Genomic DNA, 27,485 nt, shown 5'->3' with positions numbered 1-27,485 from the left:
AACTCACCAACATCTTGGCTAAGAGAAGTGATATGCATGGAGGGTCACGAGTCTAGGGTCTAGGTGTCTGTTTTTAAAAATACTCCCGGTGGGACTTCCCTGGTGGCACAGTGGTTAAGAATCTGCCTGCCAATGCAGGAGACACAGATTCAATCCCTGGTGCGGGAAGATCCCACATGCCACAGAGCAGCTATGCCCATGCACCGCAACTACTGAGCCTGTGCTCTAGAGCCTGTGAGCCACAACTACTGAAGCCCACGTGCCTAGAGCTTGTGCTCCGCAACAAGAGAAGCCACCACAATGAGAAGCCTGTGCACCGCAACAAAGAGTAGCCCCCACTCGCTGCAACTAGAGAAAGCCTGCATGTAGCAACGAAGATCCAATGCAGCCAAAAATAAGTAAATAAAATAAATAAATCTATTAAAAAACAAAACAAAACAACCCCAGTGATTTTCCACATGTTGGCAGAGTTGAGAACCGTTGATCCAGAGGCTGAAATAACTCTCCTGAGTTATACGAAACTGACAGAGGTTGACGTACTTGACATATTGTCCAACCACAGAATTTTATTTTTTCACTTGTCTTTGGGCAGGACATCACTGGAGCATATTGAGGAACTTGCTGAGAAACCAAACTTCAAATTGTACATAGAGATCACCAAAAGGCCATGACTGAAATCCAATTTATAAAAGTGTAGATTACATTCTGTGAGGATCTTACAGGGGGCGACTTCTATCTGGTGTCAGTACTGGGGAATAACTGTGCTTCTCTGGACTAACTACTCTGTATGTATTTTACAAATCCTGTGAATTATCATGTTTCTCTCCTTGCACTGAATTCAAAAAAGTCTGGAGCCCAATTTGTGGTATGGCTTGAAAGTTTATAGTATTTCTTGACAAGCATTCATAAAACTCTAATCTCACTATCTTACTTTCTTACCCATATAGACACTATTTATAATCTATTTTATTTCCTGTATTCTATTTATGTTTTTATTCCACTTTGAAAGTCCTTCAGAAAAAATGCAAAGTAAGTAAGCACAAAAATAGATAAGAAAATGAAAGACTGTTTTTAAAGTAAGTGGAACAAGGGAGGTTCTGCCGGAGAAATCTCATTATATGGCACTGTCACCATTTGAAAGCAGAAAAAGTAGCATGAAGGAAATATTAAGTAGAGAAAACATTTTTCTTGACTTTTTCTGAAAAACTGGAAGAACGGAATATAAAGGTGAGATGCTTGAGAAGATGAATAATTTGTTTTCTCTGCTCTGTCTCTGTTTCCACAATAGTTTGAAAAAGGCAATGGTGAGGTAATTTTAAAACTTACCTTGGAACCCTCCTACACTGTGGTTGGGAATGTAAATTGGTGCAGTCACTATGGAAAACAGTATGGAGGTCCCTTAAAAAGCTAAAAATAGAGCTACCATATTATCCAGCAATATCACTCCTGGGTATATATCTGGAAAAAATTCCAATTCAAAAAGATACATACACCCCAATGTTCATAGCAGCACTATTAACAATAACCAAGACATGGAAGCAACCTAAATGTCCATCGACAGAGAAATGGATAAAGAAGATGTGGTACATATATACACAATGGAATACTACTCAGCCATAAAAAAGAATGAAATCACACCACTTGCAGCAACATGGATGGACCTAGAGATTATCATACTGAATGAAGTAGGTCAGAAAGAGCAAGACAAATACCATATGACATCACTTATATGTGGAATCTAAAATATGACACAAATGAACTTATTTATGAAACAGTTTTTCTATGTCTGTGAGTCTGTTTCTAAGTTACCAAAGGGGAAAGGGGGTGGGGAGGGATAAATTAGGAGGTTAGAACTAGCAGATATAAACTACTATATATAAAATAAACAACAAGGTCCTACTGTATGGCATAGGGAACTATATTTAATATCCTATAATAAACCATAATGCAAAAGAATATGAAAAAGAATATGTATATATATATGTATAACTGATCACTTTGCTGTACAGCAGAAATGAATACAACATTGTAAATCAACTATACTTCAATTAAAAAAAAAGAAACACTTACCTTAAAAAGGATATCTGTGCACATTGCTTTTCCATGAGTTATTATTGGTTCTTGGTCCTCACCTTTTCCATCCCAACAGTCAAGTTCAACACATCTAGGAACATTGTGATTTACCAATATTAAACCTTTACAATAAAATAGTGTGTGTACAAATGAAAAGACATCAGAATAATTTGTTTTCTATAGAAGTAGAAAATGGAATGAAGGAAGTAATGCGATTATTTTTTGGAGGATGCAGGTTAAAATTGCACCAGATTGGTGTCATCAAAAAGGGACTGTTGGAGATTAAGAGAGAAAAGAGATGTAACAAGCAGTGAGGTTCTGGGTGAAATCCTCGTTGTGACAAAGCTGTAATAAAGGACAATTTGAGCACAACTGGGAAAATTTAGATATGGACTGGGTTTTATAGGATGTTAAAGAATACTGTAAAAATTTTGTAGGTGGGATGATGTTAGTTTGGCCATAAATTAAAATGTTCTCATTGTTTCAGTGACTCATATTTAAGCATTCAGAAACAGATGTAGTGATGTAGTTAAAGTCCTTTAACATATTTCCATACACACAGAAAACAGTGAGTTGAAAAATTAAGTATTGGTCATCGACAATCAAGAAACCAATCATAATGTAACTACATTTCTTATTTTTCACTTTCTGCATTTTTACCATATTTTAAACCTTAAATATTTTCCAATTTCTGTAAAATTAAAGCCATTTAAAATAATCTTTATGATCTGAGAATGAAATTTTAGAACTTTGAACATTAAGTAAAGCTAAATTTGCAAGTGTCTATGACCAACAGGAAACTTAGCATGACTTCTTAAAATATGCTATCTTTTTGGTAATGTTGGGGGAATATTTTAAATTTACAGTAAAAAAAAACATCTTTTGACCCATAGGAGGACTCTAGACCTTCTGGAACAGATACCAATTTTCCTTTCTCAAGGTTAAATGGCCATCGTAATCCATTAAAGAGAAAGACAAATGTCCTTTTCACTCTGAATGCTACTTCCTATTTTTCAGAGAAAACTAAATTCAATTGAAGAGCATCAAATCCAAAGAAGAAACAGTGTCTTGAGTTTCTGACCTGCAACCAGCCAGGAGGACCTGTCTGTACATTTCTACTGAAGACTTCCCACCAAACTGTCTGCCAGTGAGATAGGTGTTGTGGGAAGAGCTGATGAAGTAGTGAGCCAGAGGGTGGTCCATTTCTTGGTAAAGCTCTAGGCGATCTAGGAAGACTGGGGCATTTTCATCTGACATCAGGTATCTGCAAAACCCATCACTTGATATTTGGCCTGGGGGGAAAAGGAATATCATGGTAGACTTATGGCTCTGAAGATACACATCTCATGTTTTATTTATGACATTTGAGGCAACTTAAACAGGAGGAGTAAAAACTTCTTCATAGTCTCTTTCCCAAGAACTTCCATCTTTCAGAACTTGAACGAAGTACCCGCATTGCATAAGTAATCTAATGCTTTCCACAAATAGGAGGCATCTGCTTTCACATCCATGATGGCAAAACAATCAGTTCCCTAGGTTCAAAAGTGCAGCACCAGGAGCCAGATTGGAGAAGGGATGAGTGGCCTCTCTGGATTCAAATAATTCCATTTTCCTATTTCATCTAAAAAATAGGATATGGGGCCAGTGAGATGAGTATTCAGTGGTCATTGAAACGTGATCCCAAGAGCCACCACTCATCATTTCAGTCACACCTTTGTGACATGGGGCAGGGCCGGTGTCAATATTTCTGCATCTTCTCCTACCCTGTCAACCATCAACAGCTTCAGCTTCTTGCATTTAGTTAAGCTGGTTTCAAGCTTACAGAAAAGTACAGATAATAGCAGGATAAACAGCTATACCACAGCCTTGTTAGATCTTAACCTTTTCCTTTATTTGCTTTACATTTTTTAAAGAAATGCATAATTACAGATGCCCATGAAGCACCCTGTGTGCCCCACCTCAACTCCATTCAATTCCATCTTTTTATTCCTAGGTAGACAGCCAATAATCTAGTTTTTGTGTTTAACATTCCCAAAGTGGTTCTGTAACTTTATATGCATTTATCCAAAAAGTAGGTAGTTTTGACTATTTTAAAATTTATATAAAAGTTACCCCATTATTTACATTTGCAGCTTGCCATTTTTTCTGTTTTCTTGTGACTTATCTAGTTAATATAAGTGGCTCTTGTTCATTTATTTTTCACTGAGTAATGTATAGTAGAAGGATGCAGTGTGTAGAGTGTAAAGTAGTCCATATGTGAATATACCACAATTCATTATCCATCATTCTGTTGATGAATATTTAGGTCATTCTATTTATAACTAAACGAACTGCAGTAAAAATTTGTGTGTCTATCTCCTTGGACACATACATTTATACTTTCCCAGGCACTGTGATAGATGCAGGATAGAAGAAACAGACAAGCCCTACCTTCATGAAACTCATATACTATGGGTGAGAGAACAAATAAATTAAAAAATAAATATAATGTTATGAAAATGCTAGAAGGAAACAGAAAGCAGGGTAGGAAAGCAATCAAGAATGACCAGGATGCTGTGTTTGCTATGTGGCCAGCAAAAGTCCTTCTGACGAGGTCACATTCATGCATGGGGAGCAAGCCCCATGCACCCCTGGGGCTGCCCCATCCTAGACAGAAAGGTCAGCAAGTGCAGAGACCATGTGATGGAGTCGGGAAAGTAGCTAGAAATGAAGAATCCAAATCCAAATCTACATCGGTTGGACTTTAGTCTTCACTAAGTACTTTGGATCTTATTCTGAGTGTGCTGGGAAGTCTTTGGAGCATTTTGAAGAGTGGAAGAACATAATTAGATTTGATTTTAAAAGGTTTACTATGGCTGCTGTGTGGTACATAAATTGTAGGGCATTGAGGAAAGGAGAAGACTAGTTAGAAGTCAGCTGGCCTCATCTAGGGAGAGATGATGTAGGATCTGATAGTCCAGTAAGTGTGGAGACGGTGAGAAGTGATTTATTTTCAGGATAGATCTTGCAGGTTTTGTTGATGGATCAGAGATTATGTGAAAGAATAAACAAGTCAAGGATGATTCCAAGAGTTTTGGTATGAAAAGCTGGGTGAGTCATGGTACCATTTTCTAGGCTGGGAAAGGGACAGGTCTGTGGATGGGGACAATCAAAGCATATTATGTGTGTGTGTGTGTGTATATATATATATATATATATATATATATATATATATATATATATATATATATATATATATTTGAAATGTCCACTCAGCATCCAAATGGAGAGGTCTACTATACAGGTCTGTAGTTTAAGAGACAGATTAGGAGTGGAGAGTTTAATCTGAAAGTCATGTGTGTATAGAAGAAACTTAAAGCCATTGGCTTGGATGAGCTCATTCAAGGAGTGAGGATAGAAGGAGCAGAGATCTGAGGACTGAGCAGGGCCACTCTGACACCAGACTCGGGAAAGACATGGGACATTCTCTAGGGTACATACTTGGAAGTAAAGAGGCTGGGCTGTAGGAGAGGCATATTTTCCACTTTATTATTGACAAAATATTCATCAAGGTGGTTGTTTGTACCCATTTACACACTCAGCATAGTTGATAAGAATGCCTTTGGCACCACATTCTCACCCATACTTGATAATGACAGACTTTAACATTTCTGTCATATGTGAAATGGTGAAGCTATGCTTTTTAGATGTGTCAGTGGTAATTTCATAGACTTTTAGGACCTGGGAGGAACTTATACATAATAAGACACACCTCTATCATAACATTTATCACACCACCAAGGCACTACTGAGTCATAGGTCTTCCTCCTTCAGTAGATCACAACCGCCTTATTTCATTTTGAATCCCCAGCACCTAGCACAGTGCTTGGCTGTGCCTATAAGGATTGAAAGCAGGCGACAGAAATACTAGCTGAATGACTGCATGAACGCCACCATCTTACAAGCAGGGAAACTGAGGTCTAGGAATACAGTTCCTTGCTCAAGGTCACACAGCAACAGGGGATGCAACAAAAATCACATCACCTCCCACCACTGCAAAGTACTAGATTTTCTGCCAAGCCACTCCTCCCTTCACTTAAATCACATGCCATGTGGACTTAATTATGATACTCAGGATATTGATAAAGAGGTAAGTAATGAAGCAGTCTTTCTGAAAATAGATATTTGAGACCCTAGCAGAAAAGTGTAAATGTATGACTATAACCAAGGGAAAACTCTGTTGGGCTTGGAAAAATATCAGGGGTAAGGCCACATGGTATGGTGGGCCAGGCGTGCATGTAAATGGGTTCTATGTGGGTCCAGAGAACGTATAAATCTTTCAGCCACACTCACTGAGGTACAAAAAAAAAAGAACCTCTATTCTAAAGAGAAAACTGAGGCCATGATACTCATGGGCAGATGGGACAGAAAGAACTTAACCTAGATCTCCCTTCACTCTCCACCAAGACATAAGGCCAGAGACTCCAGATCAGGTATCTCCTGGCACTCCCTGGAGATACTCTATCAGCATCATCGCTCCCATCCTTTGCAGGTGTTTCTCATGGCTATAGAACCAATCTTAACTTTCCTCTCCATACCTTTCCTTTGTTAAATGTTGGAATGAACAACACATTGTTTCCAAAGTTTCATTGAAAGAGGCAAATGCTCAAAAACCCCAACAATTTGCTAAATTGATTCCTATTTAATTTCATGTCAATTGCATTTATCTTCCATACCAGAGGTCAAATGATGAGTAAAAAGACTCTTTAAATCGCGTATTAAATTTAGTTAGCTTGCAAAACTAAAGGGAGAAGAAGGTGTCAATTTTGATAGCAAATGCCATTGTTTTCATAGATGGTGAACAGAGACTATAATTGGCATTTTTACATTTAAGCACTATGCGATACTAAAGATAAGAAAGTACATGGGGAAAATATCACTATAGTTTAATAATAAATTTATCATTACACTTCAGGCAGCACGAACAAATTTTGGTGTAAGGTAAAATTTATACTTAGAGCAAGGAAAAAAAAAAAGTCAGTCAGTTATCAATCCTTGCCTCTAGAGAGCCCCAAAGCATTTAAAGATACCTTTAACTAAAAATTCAAGGACTTTAAAAGTTGCATATGTCCTTGATTTTTTTAAACAAAGAAAAATTCTCTCTGTTTACACTTTTCTTACCTTTTTTCTTCAAGTCTTCATCAGGCTCATACATCTCAATGATCTGCATTGCCCTTTTAGTATCATAAAATGGGAATAAAATTTCATTCAATCGAGGATCTCGTTGATGCTATGATGAGAAAATAACTCCATTTAGGCTGACATTCACCCTTGGGCCAGTACACATCACTGAAGTATGTAATTTCTAATATAAGATATATCTAGAATATCATGTTTACAGTTACAAAGAGAAGATTTCACTATTTTCCTGCCTTTCTTCCTAAAATAGACTTCAGAAACGTCCAAATTTGGTAGTAGTATTTTATTGGTTCCCCTCACTGAACTGATGAGGGAGAAAACAGAAGATACTTTCTTTCTTCAAAAGTTGACGGACAGAGAAAATGGTATGGCATTGCCATACCACAGGCAAGACATTTGGCATAAGTGCTTATAAAAAGTGAGATCAAAAATCTTTAAAAAAAAAAAGGATAAACAAAAGCAAAAATTCAAAAAAAACCCAAATATATAACATACCCATTTAAATGCCAAACCAAAAACAACAATAACAAAAAACCCCTCCAAAACCCTAAAGTTAGACAGGCAAATATCATTTTATTTTCATTATGTCTTTCTACATGAATAAAAGATTTCTTGGGAACTGTAAACTTCATTCTCTTGAATCAATATTTATCAAAATGAATCCATTGTAATAGTTGAAAATTAATCAGCACAGGGATATTTACAAGCTCTAAACAATATGAAAATTTGTGTTTAAATATCAGTAGTTCAGAAATTCTATTTCACTATGAAATCTAACTTGGTTTGCCCCGAGGAAATTCTCTGGGCAGAAAGTACATAAATAATTTGGAGGTTGGTGATGTCATTCTTTTCAAATCAGCACCTATAGGCTCCTGGTGCTATGTTATATGAGGCACCAGGAGCAAAGCTATTTCTGCAGTTCTGTCATCCTAACTTTACAGCAGTGATGAAAAAAGTCCAACTTACTGACTCAGCTACAATCGTGTGTGTGTGTCTATCTGACTATCTTTCTGTACCTAGAGGTAGTGGGTCTATTAAACTTCCTTATTGTTTGTGGTAGATTAGAGGACCAAACACTGCATCCCTGGTCATCCATCAGATAAATAAATAAAGGAAACTTCAATGGAATAATGGCATATAAGCAGATGTGAGCAAAACTTGGTCAGCACGTAGGAAACCGGCAACAATTCTTTACCCAAATATATGCACAGACTTTGAAAAGCACTATTGAAAAAGTATTGAAGAAACAATTGTTAAAAGTTCATATGGATCTCCCTTCCCCATTTGTTTTGAAATGATCATTTGAAGAGTGGGGCACACAGAATGAATGCCTTTGGCCAACAGAACACTTGATGTAATTTCCTAAAGCACTTGTGGCCTAGCCTGCTCTGATGCTCCCACCTCCCACCGAGTTAAGAGTGTTAACTCCTAAGGAATCAATATCTCTTTGTCAATTTATCCCAATGAAGCATGCTTCTGTTGGAATCTAAGAAATTACAGCTCACAAAAGCTCACATCCATGCGTGTGCTCGAGCAGAAACTGTTATATGAGCAACAGGCCTTGAGACCACAAAGAAAAGTCCTGGGGTATGCAGAGAGATGGTGCAGTGGACCACGGAACGCCAAGCAGGTGAAGGCATGCTACAAGACATCTTGTTTAGGGAATGGATGCTGTCATGCAACTCCAGAACCCCTACCCAAGGGAATGACAAGCAGAGCTCTCTGGTGAGAAAGCATTGTTTTCAAAACAAACAAACAAACAGTACATTTTCTAGGCACTTTCCTTTTCAGTCTCTGTAAATAATACCATGGAAGAAGATGGATGTGGCAGGAAAAGGGCCTTTTGAGACCCCACTGCAGTTATGTTCATGGTTGGCCACTATACTAATAAGGTTTTCTTCCTTATTATAATTAAGTCTTTTAATTTAAAGGTATGCTTTTGGTAAGTGTTCTGGACTCATGGAGATCATGGGGCAAATCCATATGAATTTAAAAGTGAGAGAAAGAAGAGACTCAGCTAAAAGAAGAAAGAGGCAAAGTTGGGAAAGGAAGAGAGGGAATCCAGGTATTCTTAGGTGCTTTTTATGTACAGAGGTATGTGGGTTCTAACCTGGTGCCCCCTGTAGTGTGGCCTGTGGATGGCAGCAGTGGCATCATCCTCACCTGGGAGCTTGTTAGAAATGCACATTCTTGGGCCCCACTCCAAATTTACCAAACCTGACTCTCTGGGGTAGAACCCATGAATCTGTATTTTTACAAGCTTCTCAGGTGATTCTGATGTGCTCAAATTTAAGAAGCACTACTCTAATATGTAAAGGTTTGCATTTCAATATATTTGCATATCCGTCAAAAAAAAGTACCTAAGTTCTGCAAAGGATAGAAGAATGCTAAATGTTTGAGGTGTCCTCCCAATTAACCCCCATCAAAATTTATCAGAGGGCATGATATTCACTAGAAGAACATCTCCCTATCAGAAGCAATAGCCAGGAAAACTGAGTACATAAAATGGATATATCATGATCCCCTATTCTACATTTGCAGCAAATAAGCATTAAGAGAAGACAATATGAAATTTCACTTGTCTTTACATCTGCTCCACCAGATACCTTAACCTTTTACTTTCCTGAAAATGTTCACGTTTCAAAAAGGAAGCACAGTGTAATCTGGATAACCCAAAGGCAAGGAAAAAATGGTAAAACTTGTATTGAGTCACAAAAATATAATTTTATATGAGAAAGCAAAGAGGAGAAAGATCATTTCCACATAATCTCAGAGTAATAAGGTTGCAGAGGATTTCCACATGGACATAAGGACAGTGGGGCAAATGCTTCACAGCTCTGAGGGAGAGACCATGGGTTTTCAGTTGGAATTTGGGGTAGCAATGTACCGAGGGCATCCACCCCGTGATGTCCAGGGCTTTGCAAAATACGATACTGAACAGCTTCCGAAAACAGTTCACGGAACTGTGCCCAAGTGAACAAGAAGATAATGAACACGCTTCCTTTATTATGTCCTTACTTTTATTGAGAAAAGACTTCAACTGGCTTCAATCCAAGCAGCACTGGGAGAGAGATGTTGATATAAATAATATTCAAAAGAGATATAAAAAGATAAGGGAATAATTGGTAAGGTTTATAGCACCAAATACTTCCATCTCTCTCTTTGCTCATGCATTACAGAATAAAGATATTGTAAATGGAGGGCTTCCCTGATGGCGCAGTGGATGAGAATCTGCCTGCTAATGCAGGGGACACGGGTTCGAGCCCTGGTCTGGGAAGATCCCACATGCTGCGGAGCAACTAGGCCCGTGAGCCACAAATACTGAGCCTGCGTGTCTGGAGCCTGTGTTCCACAACAGGAGAGGCCACGATAGTGAGAGGCCCGTGCACCGCGATGAAGAGTCGCCCCCGCTTGCCGCAACTAGAGAAAGCCCTCGCACAGAAACGAAGACCCAACACAGCCAAAAATAATAAATAAATAAATAAATATATAAAATTAAAAAAAAAATCCTTAAAAAAAAGAATAAAGATATTGTAAATGGAAAGCAATCTTGAGCCCTTTATTACATTCTTTCAACTGCAAAATAAAATAACAAATCAGGTTTAGCGCTAATGTGATCCTATGGCATATGTGAGGCAGGCGGAAAGATTACCAGCAACAAGAAAATAAAGCTAATTCTTGATTGTTGCGGTTATCTAAAATCTCTGCCTCTCTTTCTTAATTTGATCTCTTTCTCCAGCTCTTCACGCATCTCTCAATTCTGCCCGCCCTCAGTTGCTGTCGTCTTTGTAAGAAGTCATATGGAGAATGAAGGCAAAACTAAAATCAATTTAGCTTCTCATTAGGAACAGGGAAAGAGAGGTGAAACTACCTGAAGCCAAGAAGCTTTAATTAGCCCTGATACGTAGAGAACTGAGTTGGTGGCAGTATCCAACCATGCGCCAGCTCATACTGACGGCCCCCACCAGCTCTCCTGGACTCCAGTTTGCTATTTCCATAATATAGGCAAAGAAAGTTTCCCTCAACCCACTGGATGGGACCAAGAGACATAGCTGTGGCAAAATTTTAGATCCGAGTGGAGGATTTCCATGACTAAATTCATTATGGAGAATAATAGGTTTATGCTGCTCTCACATTCTTTCCATTCACACTAAGCATTCCAAGGAGGAATCCAGCACTTCACAAACTCTAATGTGCAGACAAATCACCTGGAGATAATGTTAAATGCAGATTCCAACTCAGCAGTTCTGGGTGGGACCTGAGATTCTGCATTTCTAACAAGCTCCCTGGTGATGCCGAGGCTGCTGGTCCCCAGATCACACTCTGGGGAGCAATGAACACGGACATACGGAGAAGCAAATGAGGAGCAGACCTAAAGCTACTAGTGAAAAGCTAGTAAGTGGTGATGGCATGGGTAGAGAGCAGGTGGTACAAACCCCTACACGGCGACCAAGGCAGTAAATGATAGTCTCTCCTCACCTTCCAAATTCCTGGAGATACACGTTAGTACACTGAACAGAAAATTTCATATAAGGAATAAAGGGATTTACAAGCTGGAAGGTGGTGGGTGGCAGCATGGCTTTTGCTAATATAAATGGCATTTTTTTCCTGTTACCTATTCTAATTGATGAATGCTAGTATATGTGTGTGTATTGATTTTTCTTTGTTGATCACTTATTTGGTTACCTTGTTGAACTCTCTATCTGTTCAAAGGGTTTTTCAGTTGATAGCTTTTGATATTCAGGTTACATAATCATCATCTACAAATAATGAATAGGGCCTTGTCCTTTTGTGTTCCTGGGATTCATTTATTTTTTCTTGTCTAATTGTATGATCCAGGTCTTCTAATACAATGTTGAATTCCAGCTTTTTGAGACTATGTGGCTAAGGCATTTTGAAAATGTTTAGGTCTAAGCTTTTCAAGTCAGAGACCCTTACATTCCAATGCCTGCTCCCTTCCTGAGTGAACTCTGTCTCCTTTCATTATGGGTTTTGACGGTGCTCTGCCCAAGGGGTGCTTTCGACTTTGGAGCAATGAGAGGGACAATGGTAGGACTCAAAAGGGAGGGTGCAAGGCGGTGGCAGAACGTTCTCTAAGTTTGACAGCCTTCTTCAAGGAGACATTCAGATTTCTGTCTAGTTCTTCCAGCTGAGTTCACTAGGACAGAAAAGGAAGAGATTCAGGGCAGACACTTTGATTAAAAATAAAGGCTGTATACTTTCCTGGACTGTCTTGTAGTTTCTGTGACCTAAAGAAGTCTAGAATCACACTGATTCCATGAGTCCCACCCCCCCCAAATTAAAGGTGCCACCTTACTGTTAATGAGAAGCCAAACAGAAGGAAACATAAGTAAATGAACACTATTGGCCAGTGTAATAGTGATAGATAAAAGCTTACCAAAGAGTAAGTATTTTGCGAAAGAATTTGGATGTCAGAGCCAGAAAGTGTGGGTGATCATACCTTTTAAAAATTAAATTTTTTGTCCAAGACTCATAAGAACAAGAATAGTTATCGGCTAGGTCTACAGAAACCACCCATAAAAGGAAAGGCGTGAGATAAGCACCCATGAATGCAGCACCTATTCTGAGGACTTCAGAACTGTTTCCTCATTTGAACAGTAGAATGCATATTAAGTCTCTGTCATGTTTAATAGATGGCTGGGTACCAGCTTCATCCCAGAGCACCCAAGAGGCCTTTTTCTAGGCGAACTGATGAGGTGGTACATCTTCTCTCCACTAAAGCGTCTTCCCTCTTTAGTAGAAAGCAAGATTTTTGCTCGTCTCACCAAAACGTAAGGTGACCAATGACCCAAAGTACATGAAGAAGCTGAGGGAGATAACACAATACATTTTTTAAAAGAAGCAGAAGATGGGGAAAGGGTTAAGGAGGCAAAGCAAGGCAACTTAACTTCCAAGCAACGGTGGCGTAAGAATGTGGATAATATCTGGGTAAAGATTATGAACATAGTATTCGCATGACCAAAAACTAGTGGAGTGAAAAACTTGAAATGTTTTCAAGTAAAATAAATATTGCAATGTGCTGAAAGGATTATTTAAAAGTGGAGGCATCTGCCCTGCTATATGGGGGAACTTTTATCTCCTGCATCGGTGCTTCTAGGCTCTGTTTACCATAGCTTCTCAAGTGCAACCCTACAAATTGGGAGCTACTGAGCCCTGACAGGGAAAGAAAAGAGAAGCCCTTTGGCAAAGATGTGATCTGTGTCTGCATACTGGCAAATCACAGCCTACCTGTGTTTTTTTCTTGAGGCAATACCTCATATCTGGCATGATACTGCCTTTCCTAACATTTTCTCTTTATAAGGTATAATGGCTAACATCAATTGTTTTGAAACAAAAATATACTGTCCATTCCTCACTTAAAGTCTTCTTAGTATTAATGTGTTTGTTAGACAAAAAGTGAGTTTCCCTTTTTGGATTAACAAGAGCTTCAATGGGTTTCACTGAAGAGAAAACACTTTTTTGAACGTGCAGAGGAAAAAAGAAGTTAATTTTAGGTGTAATAAAAACTGCAACCTTTATGTGTTCTGAAATATCTTTCTCTTGGGCTTAAGCAAATTTTGTCAATCAGTTTTGGTTGTTAAGTGAATCATGTTCTAAAATTAGCTCTGAGCTTGTTATAAAAATAAAAAGGAAAAATTTAACCTGCCATCTCATTGGCCTAATATGCACTATATTTTCACCCAGGAACTCCATGTTGTGCTTGTTGTCCAAATATTCTATTCGAACCTACATATTTTTCTTACATGCAATCCATTAAAAGACAAAAATAAAGCTTTTCTAGTCCATGCAAAGGTATGAGGAAAAGTTAGCAATGGAGAATCCAACTATAGTGTGGTAAACTCAATCCATTCTCTTTCTATTTCTTATAAGTAAATAGAAAAAAATAAGTACCTTAAATATCACCTTGCAAAAACATAGACACATTTAATTAAATGAATATATTATCAAATTCACACGCACACACAGAACCGGAGCTACACATCACAGCAAGAAACCAGCAAAAAAGCAGTGTGCAAAGCCAATGAGGAAGTGCATGGACACACGAAGGCAGCAGCTGATTTTTGCACCTGGTAAAGCCATCATGGAAAGATCAGCAGGTCAGAAGCAAAGCGAATGAAGGTGTAGGATGCAGGCATGCAATGAGGATGCTGGAGGAGGGCAAGCCACTGCACACAGACTGATGGAGTTAATGTATGAAAAAGCTTACTTCATTTAGAAAGCTCACTAATTGGTCTACCGTTAAATAATCAGTTTTGTCTCCATTGCTGAAAAGAAATTTATTAGAAAAAGTAAGTTTTGGTATATGATGCTACAGGAGGTACGATTTACATGTTGACATTTGTTGATGATAATTCTACACTTATTTTCTAACCCTGAAGTAGTGGTGAACTCTTAAAATGGCCAGAGACTGTTTGTAAGGGGGAAAAAAAAATAACCCAACAACAACAACAAAGGAAAGAAATCATTCCCACTAGCTTACAGAAAATGTCTGCAATCCCTCTTTTGCATTATCCACAGGCATTATTATAAAAACAACATGTAAGTCATCCATTTGAAATAATTGGAATGAATGGACTTTTCAACAACATAATAACATTCCAAATCGAATCTTGTTAGTTCACATAACAGGTTAATACCTAAAGGAGCAAGTTAACATTGTAGGTAGTTAGTAAAGCCAATGCAGGGAGGGGAGGGGGGAAGTTCCAGGTGCTACAAGTAACTTACGTAAAAGTTTCTCAAAAAATCAGAGCAAACTTTTACACCAAATAAACTAAGGGGTGAAAATGTAACCCTGACTAGATATTCCTAGATGCTATCAACATACTATTTGAAAATATTAGGACAAAAATGTTTTTGAAATCTAAAAATACAAGGATAACATTGATGTGACACTTTCTCATAAATGGAACTTACATTTTTTTAAAAAGATCCTCTATATCTGTCCGAGGACAAATCTTTTGTGTCAGTTCATAGAACTTTTCATAAGTAAATGCTGCAGGTTCAATTTCATCATTCTGGAAAGAATAGAAGCATGTCACAAATCAGGGCACATTTTTCTCTCCTTGCAGGATCTACAGAATCAACAGGTTCATGAAGCAAAGTGATGACACTTGGAATTCCAGGGCCTTCATCTCTGATTCTTGCTGATAGAGGTCAGGAGGTCCAGCCATTGGCCAGGCCTCTAGAACGTGGCACATGAAAATGAGCATTTCTAGTTACCATTCATCCATGGTTTGCATGTTCAAACACCGGCCACAGCTGGGCTTGCTCTGGGAGACACTCCATAGAACAAATACAAAGAAACATTTTTTCCTTCTCTCCTTGAAGGAGCAAAGCAAGTGCCTGCCTAAAGGATGATGATATCAAGCCCAATGTTTTCTTATGCTTATTTCGTGAATTTTCACAAGACCACATGAAGGGGATGCTATAAGAGTTTACTCTTCATACAGAACTTCATATTTCAAATCGGATTTGTTAAGGCAGCAACAGGCTTAAATCTTTCTTGCAGTTAACACGTTAATTGCAATTATTTTAAATCCAAAGGGCCACAAACACAAATGGTATGTTTGGGGAGAGGTGCTTCATAAAATATCGCACAGCCATCCTGAAGAAGTGAATTTATGAGCCATTTTTCATGCTGACATTGTACATGGTCCAGGCAATGTTGATGGATTTCTGTAAAATAAGTTTCCCATAAGCTGTGTGAAAGAGCAGCCTGGCTATCATTTCTTTTTCTTAATGAAGTTGACAACAACATTTGGAAGTACACTATTTGAATACTAAAACGTTTAGGTTAAAATGCCCAGAAAACAAAAGGAAGGAAGGATAGAAGGAAAGAGAATAAAGGAAAAATTGACTGTACTATGTGTGACTGAATCTAATTCTGAATCTAACTGAATCAGTTTAATACAATCTTGTTTATTACATGAGAACATAAATACACAAAGTGGTTTTAGAAACATTATTAGATTAATGAATACCTTTCCACTGGGAAGACCTAGCTCCTTGAGTGCTTGAAAGATCACCTTTTCTGTCTTCCCTGATGCAAAGGTTCTGGTAATACTAGGGCAGAAAAGAAAAAGAAATAAAGTTACTATTAATTCTGTTTTCTCTGATGCAAAGAGCCCATTAAAACTAGGGATGGTGGGATAGGGGAGAAGAAAAAGGAAAATAAAATTACTTTTCATTTTTAGGTATTTTTCACTTCCCAAACTAGCTCCTGCAATGTCTCTCTGGTTACCAGAGCTGGCTATGCCAGTGTGGTGACTTGATTCTAAGACAGGTGGTCTCTCTGGCTACTTGTGAATGTAAGATGCACCAGGGATACAGACCACTGGACAATCATAATAATAAATTCCGATCCTATCAAACTGCTTTCTTAGGAAAAAGGAATGTGGCAGATGGAACAGCATGTCTAGAATAAAACATCATGGTGACAATATCTTGACTTGGGGAAAGGAAGGAGGTCCCTTAGCACACAGCATGTGCCTGTGATTGCCCTTACCTGGGTTCATACTACAGCTGACATGCATTATCAGACATATATATATATATATATATATATATATATATATTTTTTTTTTTTTGAGCTAAGCACCCTTTAGCTATTCTGACATGTCAGCTGCCTCAAGGATTGGGGACTTTATTATGAAAGTGACAGGTGTCAGGGAGAGGGGAGGCAGGGGAACAATTATTCAATGTTTCAGCAGAATCTTGGCATTCCCCCGAGACACAGTATTTTTGAATAATGGTGGTGCCTTTGAATCAGTACCGTGTTCATCAATGCTAGTAAGATGGATAAAACCTTAAGGAGCATATTTCCTGATGATGATAAAAGTAGAGAGAGACTCCTGATAAATGAATTGGTGACACTCAGAACAAACACTATTGAGGAGAGGACTTGGACCCTGGAATATACTTGACTCTGAGCCATGTCTCGGCCACCCGAAGAGCCTTCATTCACTCCCCGAATGGAGGCCCAGGTGATTTATCACCATAATAACTTAAAGTCTAAATCAGAAGTCCAGTCTCCGCTGGAAGACAGAGCTTACTTTCATCTGTGAAGCTTGGCTTTGGACTGCCTTCCCTGTGAGTACAGGAGGATCTGTAACAGCACCTCCCATGCCCAACTTTGTCGTGCACTCCACCGTTCGCGTTAAGTGGAAGGCAAGTTCCCAATGTAAGCAGTGACCGCCGTTTAATCTTGATGAGTGGGAGAAAGCACCACTTCAAATGCAGAGTACAACTTCCCAGAAGAGATTGGGAAGAACTAGCTGTAGGTAAACGAATTGCTATGTGTTTATTCAAAGCTTTATTGTTTCATACGTGGTCTAAGAATACTTCAAGAAGTACAGTTTTAAGAATGTTTGAGACAGTTGTATTCAAATATAGAGAGGCCTATGAATTCTCTTTAACAAATCTGCAGACATGGTACAGCATATACGTATGACATTAAGTAAACCAGTTTCTAGGGTCAAGGGTGCTATGCCCACATTTTCCCACTTCTCTAGAGTTCATGTAATTTTCATACATTGGACTGAGTTGAGAAGCACTTTATCTGCTCTTTATAATAGGGGAAAGTGGCTATTCAGTGTGTCTTTTTTTGAAATAGAGTATGTATGTGTTAATGTGAGAGCTGCAGGTTCCAGCAGGATTTGGGATGTCTGGCACCTGTAACCAGGAGGAAACTCTCTGCCTAGCAATCTCAGGGGAATCTCAGCTAACTCAAGCTTCTGTTAGGTTTCAACAGGCCTCATAAAGGAGATGAAAACTGATGAACATGGTCATGAATGTAGCAGGTGTAGGGCCTGAGCCTTTCTGGTGAAACAACCTGGTGTTGGGGAGGGGGTGGAGTGGGGAGGAAAGGGAGAGTTCATAGGAGTAGAATCTTCGCTGGGGCTTGGGGAAATGCCAAGAAATAGGAAGCAGAACAAGGACATCTTTTGGGAGTAGTCTGTCCAAGCATCTGTGGGAGATAGAGAAACTGAGAGAAGGAGAAAATAGGGTGCCCAGGGGTAGGAAGGAGGGAAATCCACATGGGAATATATCAGTGAGGGCAAAGTCAGAGCCCAGAGACATGACAGAAGATAATAAAGGCAAGAGGTGGGACTTCTCTGGCAGTCCAATCGTTAGGACTCCATGCTTCCACTGCAGGGGGCATGGCTTTGATCCCTGGTAAGGGCACTAAGATCCCACCTGCCGAGGGGCCAAAATAAATAAATAAATAAAGGCAAGAGGCGGTATGATGGTCCGAAAAGCTCGTTCTCAGGCCCATCTTTTCACGAGGGGGCTTGGGCTGGGCAACCTCAACACAGATTTGCTCCCCTCATTCTAAGAGAAAATAGGAGCAAGGAAGTGGAAGAGACCGTTTCCCTGGAGGTAGGGAGGAGGGGGGACGGGGCTCCTTTATTGCCTTCTCTCCAGGCAGCTTTCAGAGTCATTCTTGGGCCTCAAAATGGATTCGGCTTAGGGGCAAGTGGGTTGTGGTGCAAAGGTGAATTCTCTGAGTTTCCAGTTGCATTGATGACCCAGCATTTAACCAGGGTCCTGAGAAAAATAAACACACTTATCACAGGCTGGGGGCATTTCAGACACCATCGAAGGCGTTTCATGGGCATGTAGAGTGTGTATAAGGGATTGCAATTTATTCAACCCTTTATACACAGCCCCAAAGAGTACAGCTTAGTGCTTCGTAGCTACAGGTGCTCAGAGTTTCTCTTGAAGCAAAACACAGTACCTACCTGAAAGGAAATGCTAGAAAAGCAAATACCCTTAAATGGTACCCAGTCCATCTGATTAAATTCCCTGTTCCAGCAGACCTTACAGGCAACCAAGACAGCAATGACCCTAGAAACTCAGGGAGTCTCACTCTGCCCTCAAAGGGTCTACAATCTATCCAATGGTTTTAATACCATTTTCTGAAACAGTCAAAGAGTGTTCATGAAATGAAGCCCCCTGCAGAACCAGACCCTCGTCGTAGGCAGTCTGGGCTTTCAGGATGTGGATGGATTATGAGGGAGCTGGGCTGCTATGACCACCCCTGAGGTCTTAGCCCTCTTAATACATCTTCTCCTTTGGGACTCCTTCTACTCATAGCTGTTGGTTCCAACTCCGTGTTACAAGGAATGGGAAATGGCAAAAAAAAAAGAAAAAAGAAAAAAGAGTGATCAAAAGAGTGACCTTCAAAGCTTTGGTCTGAGTGGATAGGCAAACTAAGTGTGAGTTTGTAAGTTTGGGAGAAAGGCAGACTGCATAAGATGATGTACAAGGAAAGAAAAGAGAAGAGGGAGGTAAAGACTTTCTTCCCTTATCCTTCCTGCAGCTTCCTGGACATTAAATTTTGGTTACAGCTCACAAGGAGGGGCCACTCTCAAGCTGATCTAATGACCCTGAAGCCAGATCCCCTCTAATATTACACACACAATACACTAATAGTTTCCATTTTAAAAACTCCAGAATGATAGTGATGAAATGACATTTTAAAGTGTTTACTCTTCATATCCATTAAAACATTCAGAACAATTTCCATCTCGCCCTTGGCAGCTCATCCACACAAAGATTTATCCGCTTTTTGCTGGCTTGGTATCAATTTTCCATCAACTCTGACAAACTGCCCCCGGATCACAGATGTCTTGTGTCAAACACCTGTTAATGCTGTCAGGCACCAAAAAGTTCACGTCAGAGAAAGCTAAAGAAGAAGACAAAATATCTAGGCTATTTCTACGGGGTAATAATTTTGTATGTGAACATGCTGTACAAAGATCTTTGGAATCAGCGAAGGCTTCCAAGCTTGTATAACAATGGCTTGATTCATAGGATGTGTACAGATGACACCAGAACTGCTCATTAGGAGTGCTTTGATTACAATCTATGTGTTTCTATTTTGTCCATTTCCTGAAACTTATCTTGGGAGAAAAATCAGGAGAGCAATTTATGTAAAAACTGATCCAACCTACATTTCTGGTCTTCACACTGCTATCTGTGCTAAGTTTGGACTTATTACTTCAATACTGATTTTTAAATTAAAATGCACTATATATTTGGTAATAGCTGTAGGATGCTGAGATACATTAAAATAATTGTCCTGCTATTCTCAACAGAGCAAAGGGTTTTAAATAAAATAAGGATCAGTATAAAGTGCCTTTGCCAACAACCATCAGTCAAGGGGGCTAGTGGGGCTTTTTTTAAACTTCTAAAGTAAATGCAAAATTGACTTGCTAGTAAGCTATTAAATAAAAAGCAGAGAATCCTACATATAGATTTGTAAAGACCACAACAGGTGCATGAGGTCAATAACCCTGGAAGCCCTCAATAAAAGGTTAAATAAAAAGAATACTGCCACGGTCTTCTTTATGATGTGTATGCTTTTCATTTGCCCATTGATACATCAGTTGTGTCACATGGATATCTTAGTCCATGAATGTTACAATACATGGAGTTAAGGAAAATGATGACCTCTAGGATAGTTCTGACAAATGTGAAAAGAATGACATTCAGGGAGTATGGAGATACTCTCAGAGGGATGCAGAATTGAAGCTTCAAGTCTAGGCAGAGACAGAGGGAAAGGAGAGGCAGAAATGGCTGAGTGTAATCTGTGGGTCTCGGCTCCAGTGCATTCCCTCAAATGCTGTGCAGCTGGTGACCTGTCGACCTCATCTCTGAAAGATAGAGCGGTTCTAAGACATGACTCCACCCAGTAGTTCTGGGTTTTGTCTGTTATTTGTCGTTGGCTTCTTTGCTAAAGTGTCCAGGAAGAGGTCAACTTGAATGCAAGTCAGGAGAATTCTATAAGAGTGGGTCGGTATCTGGGGAACTCATGTTTAATTCAGGTTCCTGAATCCTAATATACCCCTGGCTTCATGTGGGCAGCAGATGCTCTGGGACCCAGTTCAGCTTCTGGAATTTTCATGAAATGCTTACACAAACACCAACAAAAATAAATACTTGGGGAGCTGGGTAAAGAATTCCCAACACTATTGTCGCAAGAGCTTCCAACTGGACCCACAGACCATGACCCTAACGCCGGAAGGAGTGGAGAGGCAGAAAAAAGGGGAGCGTGAGAAATCCTCAGAGGGTGAAACACATCAGCTTAAGTACTGAAGCACAGGTGTGAAGGCCGTTTCTGGTTCATCTTCTCTTCATTCTTGACTCTACCCAGGCTTTCCTTCCATTTTCTCCCTTGTCTCTGTTACCTTGGGCAGGGTAAGGAGGGAAGCGACAGGACCAGCAAAGCCCAGAATGAGATGCACTGTCTAGAGGCATCACACTTCCTAAGACACGTCCATACACTTCCTCTGTAGGTGCACAATATAAACTTCTTTAATTTTAGTTAAAGGTTGTTCAGGGCAAGTAGGTGAAAGATACCTGAATCCTGAAAACCCACTTAGCTTAAGATTAAAAAATACTGCTACATTTTCAGATGTTCTTTAATTTATCAGAGTTAACGCTACCCGTTCCGAGGAAAAATGCAACTTTACGTCCATAAGTGATTTTTACAAACTGAACATAGCACTTGATGATGTGATTCAAACTAAGCTTCCAGAAATATCTTTAGTTAAAGAAATTAACAAGTCCTTGTGGGTGGCTCTCTCTGTGGGCTGGTATCACAAGGGCTGACCCAGGCTGTGCAGAGCAGACAAGAATAACTGACTTACCTCCTAACTGGAATTTTCCCATTTGTGTTGGTCATAAATGCCAATTTCATCCAGCTGGAAAACAACAGTAACAACTGTTTTAATGTTTCTCGGGAGAAATAGCTTCAATCTGGTTAAGAACTTTAAAAGAAAGTTCATTCAAACACAGAACATTTATTTGGAAAACCAGAGACAATTACACACTGTGAGATGAATTTACTGTTGTCAGATTTAGCAAACAAAAATATAGGACTCTGTTAGATCTGAATTTCAGATAAACAACAAATACATTTTTACTACAAGTATGTTCCAAATATTGCATAGGACGTACTTATACTAAAAAATTATTTGTTACTTATCTGAAATTCAAATTTCACTGAGAGTCCCATATTTTATCTGGCAATCCTAGATGAATGAGAAAATTGGGAATTTGCATGAGCAAAGCAAATTGTAGGCACTTATTTGGTGATTGGTTTCGTCCTTGATTGTTGTTCTTTGATAATCTACTAAGGGGGTAAGAAATGCAAGTGCATGGTAACACCAGCTAGCCTAGTCTTGAGGACAGTGGGGACCCCCTCCACCCCAGCCCCAGCTCCTGCTCTAAGTGTAGCGAAGTAAAGATGGAGAAGCAGGCAGGTGTGAGCCCTTAGTGACCTAATCCTCACAGCAACTGGTGGATGGGTGGACACCAGCTCCATAAAGGGATCTGGACCCTTAATTTGTAACAGTCAGAGAAGTTCATCAACTCAAACTGATGGTGAAAAATGCCTTGCTTTCCCCAGGTGTTCATGACACATGGAGACCCAGAATATATATTTGTCCTTTGGTGCTTGGACTATTCTTAGCCACTGACTCCCATTCTCACTGTTTCCAGTTAATAACATTCTAACAATCTGCAGAACATGATGATTTGGTAAAGTTTCTGTCTTAAGTCAAGCTTCCTAGAAGCACACATGACTACTTTTAAGGGGATGGTTTCAGGACCATAGGAGTGAGGGAAGCAGACAAGCAGGGAGGAAGTTATGCAAAGCTGTGCTCTCAGCTGGAGCTTTGTCCTGACGCCACAGGGAGCTCTGGAGTGTGATTTGCACCAGGCTTGGTGGCGAGGGGGCTGGCCTCTTGTATACTGTCTCAGCCTGTCATTGGCTGTGGGCTTCCTTCCAGAAGAAGGGAGGAGTCTAGGGTCAGCCCTCCTTATCCACGGGTTCTGTTTCCGTGGACACGAAGGGTCAACTCTTAGGGACTCGCATCGCTGGATTCTGGTGTCAGCAGGGTTCCTGGAAGCAATCCCGCAGAGACGCCAATGGAGGACTGTGATCTCTCAGGCTCAGTGACTCCTGGTAGGCAGAGGGCAATTCTCTGGAGAAGCAGGCAGGTGTGAGCCCTCAGTGACCTAACCCTCCCAGCAGCTGGCGGATGGGTGAACACCAGCAACAGAAAGGGATCTGGGCAGGACACCAATGAAGGCAGATAAGATCTGGTGTCCAGATACAAGGACTTGGGTCACTCAGGCATAAGTGGGCATGCCAAAAGTCTGAGGTTCTATAACTTCAAAGTATCTGTTGGGTGGCTCTTTATTTTTTATTATTATTATTTTATTTTTTTTCGGTACGCGGGCCTCTCACTGTTGTGGCCTCTCCCGTTGCAGAGCACAGGCTCCGGACACGCAGGCTCAGCGGCCATGGCTCACGGGCTCAGCCGCTCCGCGGCATGTGGGATCTTCCCAGACCGGAGCACGAACCCGTGCTCCCTGCATCGGCAGGTGGACTCTCAACCACTGCACCACCAGGGAAGCCCTGCTCTTTATTTTTAAGAAAACATGATGCAGCAACTGCAGAGGACAAGAAGCAGCTCAACAAAAAATAGGAATGTACAAGACTAAATAATTCCCCTCTGATAAGACAATGGGAAAAACACTGGAGGGATGATGTCAAAATCAAAATAACTAATACTGAACGAGGAGGGATGGGGAACCAGGCACCGGGTTAGGTGCTGCCCATGACCTTATTTCCTCTGCGTGGAATCTTATCACCTCCATTCACAGATGAGGACGGAGAGGCACAAGGTTAAGAATTTGCCAAGACTGACCCAGCAACGAAGTGGCCAACCTGGGATTTACAGCACAGAGTCCATGCTGTTAAAGCACCTGCCAGAGGGACCAGAAGTAAAAAGCAAAATGCCCGAAGGACTGATCTCTCCTCCCATCGCCCGGAAGTCCAGGGAATCCCACCCTTGGTGCTGGACCTGGGCCTGGCTAAGAGATGCCGGCTTATCCCTGCAGATTCTCAGTGTGGTTCTCTCCTGCACCTCATGACTGCCTGCCAAGGGCCCTGTGATAACAGGTGGCCCCACTCCTCCATGGATCACTGCTTTTCAAACAGGCTGATTTGGGCCTTGGCTAGAATTTCTACTTGAGTAACTTTCCTGTCACCTGGAAAGAATAACTTTGTAGGGTTAAAACCTACCATGTCAAGCAGGTCCTCTCTGAATTTTGAATGCAGAGCTGGAGTAAGGAAGTTCTGCTTTCTGAATTTCAAACGTACCTTTGGATCCCTGATTGGGTGCTAAACAGTCCCTGGGGCCAGGGCTCCTTTTCCACTGGAGCCATCGGTGCTTTTGCAAAAGTGCTTGTCTTGGCCACACTCCCCATTTCTCAGTGTCATGCAACAGAGACTCCAGCTACATCAGCACCCAAATACGGCCCCAGGCATGCAGAGGTATTTATCAGCAGACTCAGTCTCCGGACACAAAAGACAGGGCCCACAACCCAGCATCTTTCTGCCATCAACCATTCCTTTCAAATAGGTTTCAGGCTGCGGGCTTATCACACATGCCCTGCCAGGTGGCATGAAGAGTACAGATGCGTATTGGTCAACATCTTCTCCAAGGTCAGGAGCATAGAGGCGAAGGCAAGGAAGATGCTGGTCCATATACATAGCCTTCATCTCCTAATCTGACTGTTTGCTTGATAACAGCCAAAAACAAAGGATCATGCAAATAAAACTCACTGTTTCTTGAGGCATGTCATGGGACTGACATTGTTGGCCCTGAAGTTGTGTATGATGGATCTCAGGCCTTCGACCCATTGCTGAAAGAGAAAGAAAAAGAGTGTTCTTGGTGAGCAAATCTGCCAGAGCTAAACTGGGTGTTTTTTTATTAGACAGCTCGTGTCCATTTTGTGTAAGAAGAATATAAACTCTTCTTTATCTCCTTCCTGCCACTCAGCCATCCTCATTCCACACGCTCATATTTTATGCTTTAATAAACAGCTTTCATTCTTTCCAGGAAGATAAATGTGGCATCTACAGTGTCATTAAACACTGGGTTGTCACGAAGCAATGCTGCCCACTGATTGACTTGTTAAGCCTTCTATTTGCAGTCTGTTTAAATATAAGCCCCTTTCAGTTGCTGGCAACATTAATTATTTCTCAAGCAACATTATACAATACGTGATGGCATACTTAGCTACTCTCATTATAGAGGATGAAGGCATTCGAGGTTCATCCATTTTATTGTGTGATACTATTTCAATGTAAGAATTTGTTACTTATCTTACCTGTCTGTGTCTTCCAGCAAAGCCTTAAAAAGTAAAACAGGCGTCGATGCCAGGGTACCCAGAGCAAAGAGCAATGTGCTTGCATGATTTCTGTATAAGGACTTGGACCTCGGTTTTAGTTCATAACATCACTCCATGGATTTACAAGGAAAAGTGAAGAAGACTGTGCGTGGCAGTAAAGGAATTTGGGTTTCCAAAGGGCATTTTACTAGAAAAGGCTGGCGCGTGAATTAAGGCCCACTTTGCCCTTGGGTCCAATAACCGATGCCAGTGAATGCCATACCAAATTGCTAAAAATGAGAGTCACACTCTTGGCAAAATGCTTTGAAGCAAATTGATACTGGGGGTTCAAACAGAACTGGGGCCCACACACAAGCCAGCACCTTACCTTCTTAGGTTTTTTGTATGACTGCTGTAGCTCTATGCTGAGGAAGGGAAAATATTTTGGAATAGACAGTAATGTAGACGTACAGTCTTCCTGCCCTGTCCAGCATGGCAGCCACTAGCCGCATGTGGCTAAATTAAACTGAATAAAGATTCATTAAATTAAATTAATTAAATTTAAACCTAATAAAAATAAAATTCAGTGCATCTGTCGCACTCATCACACTTCAAGTGCTCAAACCCAACATGGGCATAGCACCTGACATATCGGACGGTGCAAATAAAGAACAATTTCTGTCATCACCGAAGGTTCCATTGGACAGCATTGCATAGTATTACCAGCTTTAACATGGCCAAGGGATTAAGTCACTTGCGAGGGACAGAGGTGATGCCTGGGTTCTATATGTGTGTGTGGTTTTAATTTTAATTGTGATATAATACATATAACATAAAATTTATCACTGTAACCATTTTTAAGTGATCGGTTCAGTGGCATTAACTAACAGTCACATCGTTGTGCAACCGTCACCACCATCCATCTCCAGAACTCTTTTCATCTTGCAGAAATGAAACTTTGTTCCCATTAAACAACCACTCTTCATTTCCCTCTCCCCACAGCCCATGACAACCGTCATTCTACTTTGTTTTTCTGAATTTAACTACTCAAGGTACCTCATGTAAGTGGAATCATGCAGTATTTGTCCTTTGTGACTGGCTTATTTAACTTAATGTCCTCCTCAAGGTTAATCTGTGTTGTAGCAGGTGTCAGAATTTCCTTCCTTTTTAAGGCTGAATTATATTCCATTGTGCGTATGGGCCACATTAGGTTTATCTGTTCATCTATCAATGGATCCTTGTGTTGCTATTATGACTCATGCTGCTATGAACATGGGTGCTCCAGTATCTCTTCAAGAGTCTGCTTTCAATTCTTTTGGATACATACCCAGAAGTGGAATTGCTGGATTGTATGGCAATTTTATTTTTAAGTTTTGAGGAGCCGCCATATTGTTTTCCACAGCACTTGCACCGTTTTACAATCTCACTAATAGTGCACAAGGGTTCCAATTTCTCCACAGCCTCACCAAACCCCTTATTTTCTGTTTTGCTTGCGTTTTGATAGTAGCCACCCTAATGGATGTGAGTCTACCAGCGGGTTTGTGCTTTCCTCTTTGAGCCCCAGTCATACCTAACAGACTTCTGAAGGGGGACTTGGGAGTGATACGAGGAAAATTTCCTTTCACAAAGAGAAAAGGCCATTTTCTGAGGACTGTAAATAGCACTGAAAGCCTCAGCAAGCATGATGGTGAAGTCAGGGTTCTGAGGGAGGAGGAAGAAATGAAATAGCAGCCTTGAAGAAATGCCTCAATTACTTTCCTCATCAGACCTCACTTCCTCTGTCAGGATAAATATGGGACTCTAGGGCTTCCCTGGTGGCGCAGTGGTTGAGAGTCCTCCTGCCGATGCAGGGGACACAGGTTCATGCCCCGGTCTAGGAAGATCCCACATGCCGCGGAGCAGCTGGGCCCGTGAGCCATGGCCGCTGAGCCTGCGCGTCCGGAGTCTGTGCTCCGCAACGGGAGGGGCCACAACGGTGAGAGGCCCTCGTACCAAAAAAAAAAAAAAAAAAAAAAAAGGTACTC

At 40.5% G+C, this 27,485-nt stretch overlaps 1 protein-coding gene across 3 annotated transcripts in view; it reads right to left on the bottom strand.

The window, feature by feature from the left end:
* The window catches only part of PLCB4 (phospholipase C beta 4), a 418,294-nt gene that overhangs the window by 80,826 nt on the left and 309,983 nt on the right, over positions 1 to 27,485 (bottom strand). For all 3 annotated transcript variants that reach the window (XM_060122522.1, XM_060122523.1, XM_060122521.1), the window contains 8 exons: positions 24,914 to 24,993; positions 21,927 to 21,980; positions 16,254 to 16,335; positions 15,187 to 15,287; positions 14,480 to 14,537; positions 7,234 to 7,342; positions 3,155 to 3,365; positions 2,071 to 2,164 (listed from right to left, as the gene is read on the bottom strand). In XM_060122522.1, coding sequence (XP_059978505.1) covers positions 2,071 to 2,164; positions 3,155 to 3,365; positions 7,234 to 7,342; positions 14,480 to 14,537; positions 15,187 to 15,287; positions 16,254 to 16,335; positions 21,927 to 21,980; positions 24,914 to 24,993 — 789 coding nt within the window. The remainder of the gene's footprint in view (positions 1 to 2,070; positions 2,165 to 3,154; positions 3,366 to 7,233; positions 7,343 to 14,479; positions 14,538 to 15,186; positions 15,288 to 16,253; positions 16,336 to 21,926; positions 21,981 to 24,913; positions 24,994 to 27,485) is intronic.

Source organism: Lagenorhynchus albirostris, chromosome 15, assembly GCF_949774975.1.
Source record: "Lagenorhynchus albirostris chromosome 15, mLagAlb1.1, whole genome shotgun sequence".
Lineage (NCBI taxonomy): Eukaryota > Metazoa > Chordata > Mammalia > Artiodactyla > Delphinidae > Lagenorhynchus > Lagenorhynchus albirostris.
The sequence above is the reverse complement of the archived record's forward strand: the minus strand, read 5'-3'. Positions and strand labels throughout refer to the sequence as shown.